The following is a 2,399-nucleotide window of genomic DNA, read 5'->3' on the forward strand; positions in this document are numbered from 1 at the left end:
GGCCCGGCTCGGGTCAGTCCATCCTCAGTTTTTGCTCAAGAATAACCCCAGAATAACCTGCCTGACTCATGTAACCCACCAGTGAACTTGCAGTGAACTTCCTTGGATCGTGATCACCAAGGGATGTACGTTCTATTTCAATGGTTTTCGCACCCTTGAGGCTAATTTGGCCGGAACCTTGAAACCCGGGCCTTGAAACTGTGACAAGTCTTACGTGAAAGCGTCCATGCATTCACGAGTGTGACTAATCTGTACGTGGCTTGCATTGACTAATTTGGGGAACAGAAAGCATGTTTCGTCCAAAAAAGCATAAGTTGCTTCACGAGAAAGCGCATGCTCGCAATGCCCACATTGGGTTCACGATCAATGCGCGTGATCGCGCGTGTTCTTGTGCAAGTTGCCTAAGAGCCTGGTTCCAAAGCTTTCATTTTTCTACGCAGGCTTTCGTGAGAAGAAAAGGCGTTCCTTTTCTGCACCCACAAAAAAAAAAGAAAGCCTGATCGCAGGTTAGGGTGTATCCAGTAACCATGAATTGCAGTCCGAGAGATATTACGGGTATATACAATTTACATCACAAGGCAAAGTGTTGTTTGGTTCTTCGTCGCTTTAAAGAAGCGACTGAAATTTGCGGCGAAGCCCTTGAACAGAGTGAGATTGAAGAAAGGTATGCTTAAGTAACTCAATGAAAGACGGAACCTTCAGCAATGTCAAGGTGACTCGAGATGGTTTTCGTAACTTGTTTGCGATAATAATTGCACGGAGGATCGCCTTACCAGTTTCCCCAACCCAAAGATACAACAAAACAATAAAGTTGAGTACATTTAATATTCACCTAAGTGGAAGTGGCTAATGGTGGATGACTCGGTAGTATATAGTTTTTATAACTTTAACTCATTTGTTCTTGCAACGATAATTTACATTATTAAAAACTGGATCATTGGATAATGCAATTCGAGAGTTTTGATTGGCTAAGCCATCATGGGTTATGAGCCATTATACCATGATCTACAAACAGGGCAAGCATATGCGTGATTTTTTGGGCCTTTTTATTTTTATTGTAGTCTAGTTTTCTATATTTTGGGGGCGTTTTTAATAAAACAATTATTCCTCTCGTGCTTGTTGGATGTTACTTCGTTCTAGTTCTCAGGATTTTTTAGCCGTGCCTAGATCAAGGTTAAAGACGTATGGTGATAGGGCTTTTTCCGTAGTTGCCCCTAAGTTATGGAATCGATTGCCTCCTGAACTCAGAGGTGTTACATCTGTCGACCAGTTCAAGGCACACTTGAAGACATACTTATTTAAATTGACCTACAATGTTTGATTTTAGTAGTTTTAGTCAACTTTATTATTTCTTATAATAGTTTTTACTGTGTATTTTTTTCATAGTTTTTAACATATTATTGTACAGCGCTTTGAGCAATTAGTGGATACTGCGCTTTATAAGTGTCTATTATTATTATTATTATTATTATTATTATTATATTAGATGATTATAGCCAACTCGGCGCTGCGCGCCTTGTTGGCTATCTATCATCTCATATCCAACGCACACTCATGGAATAATTGTTAAATATCCCGAGTTTGAATAGCCCATCAGAGCGTGCCTTCAACGCCATCCACTGTTTTAGGGCGCATTCGATTGACCCTATTCCGGAATAAGAATACGCGGAGTGATGATTGAAAACACTATGTGTGGCGTTTTGCAGCAACAAGGATAATAAAGCTATGTTTAAAATAGCATTTTAGCAGATGTTTGACAATATTCATATGAATCTCGGCAAAAACGAAGGATTTCTAACTTCTATTCCATGTATTCCTATTCCGGAATATGGTCAATCGAATGCGCCCTTAGAATAATAAATGCTTTACAGACTAAAACAGTGGATAGTGTTGGAGGTGCACTCTGATTGGCTACTCAATGTATATTCACAGTTGTTAATAATTTTTAAATATTGCATTTATAGCTTTCTGATTGGTTCACTCCATCTAGGTTATCAGCTCATATACCTTATGACCTAATATGGAAACTGTAAAATCAAAACAGAATAATTTAATAAAATCTGGCTTTAGTTTCCAAGTGTCGAAGCATTCGGAATATGGATATGAGACTGCTAATAATATTAATAATAATAATAATAATAATAATAATAATGATAATAATAATAATAATAATTGTTGGCTACACCAAGCAAGGACAACAAACATCTGAGGTCAAACTGCCCTGTTGCGCATGTCAAGAAAGGAGTATTGGATGGTACCACTTACCATGAAAGATGGAGATAATTATAAGTTTTTAGGTATACTAGAGAATACCAAGCAAGAGGACAACATGGTATTGGAAGCTACATTGAAGACCTACCAGCAAAGACTGTAAGTCATCTGGTCAAACCCCCTTTCAG

General features: G+C 38.3%; 1 protein-coding gene across 2 annotated transcripts in view; it reads left to right on the plus strand.

Annotated features, from left to right (window-relative positions):
• The first annotated feature begins 380 nt into the window (after positions 1–380).
• LOC138045725 (peroxisome assembly protein 26-like) overlaps positions 381–2,399 on the plus strand; it is a 13,735-nt gene continuing 11,716 nt past the window's right edge. Inside the window, exon 1 of one of the 2 annotated variants that reach the window (XM_068892316.1) lies at positions 381–664. In XM_068892316.1, the coding sequence (XP_068748417.1) occupies positions 528–664 (137 nt within the window). In that variant the 5' untranslated portion in view covers positions 381–527. The remainder of the gene's footprint in view (positions 665–2,399) is intronic. The other variant, XM_068892317.1, reaches the window with a different exon arrangement.

The sequence above is a fragment of the Montipora capricornis genome, chromosome 4 (assembly GCF_036669925.1).
Source record: "Montipora capricornis isolate CH-2021 chromosome 4, ASM3666992v2, whole genome shotgun sequence".
Classification (NCBI taxonomy): domain Eukaryota; kingdom Metazoa; phylum Cnidaria; class Anthozoa; order Scleractinia; family Acroporidae; genus Montipora; species Montipora capricornis.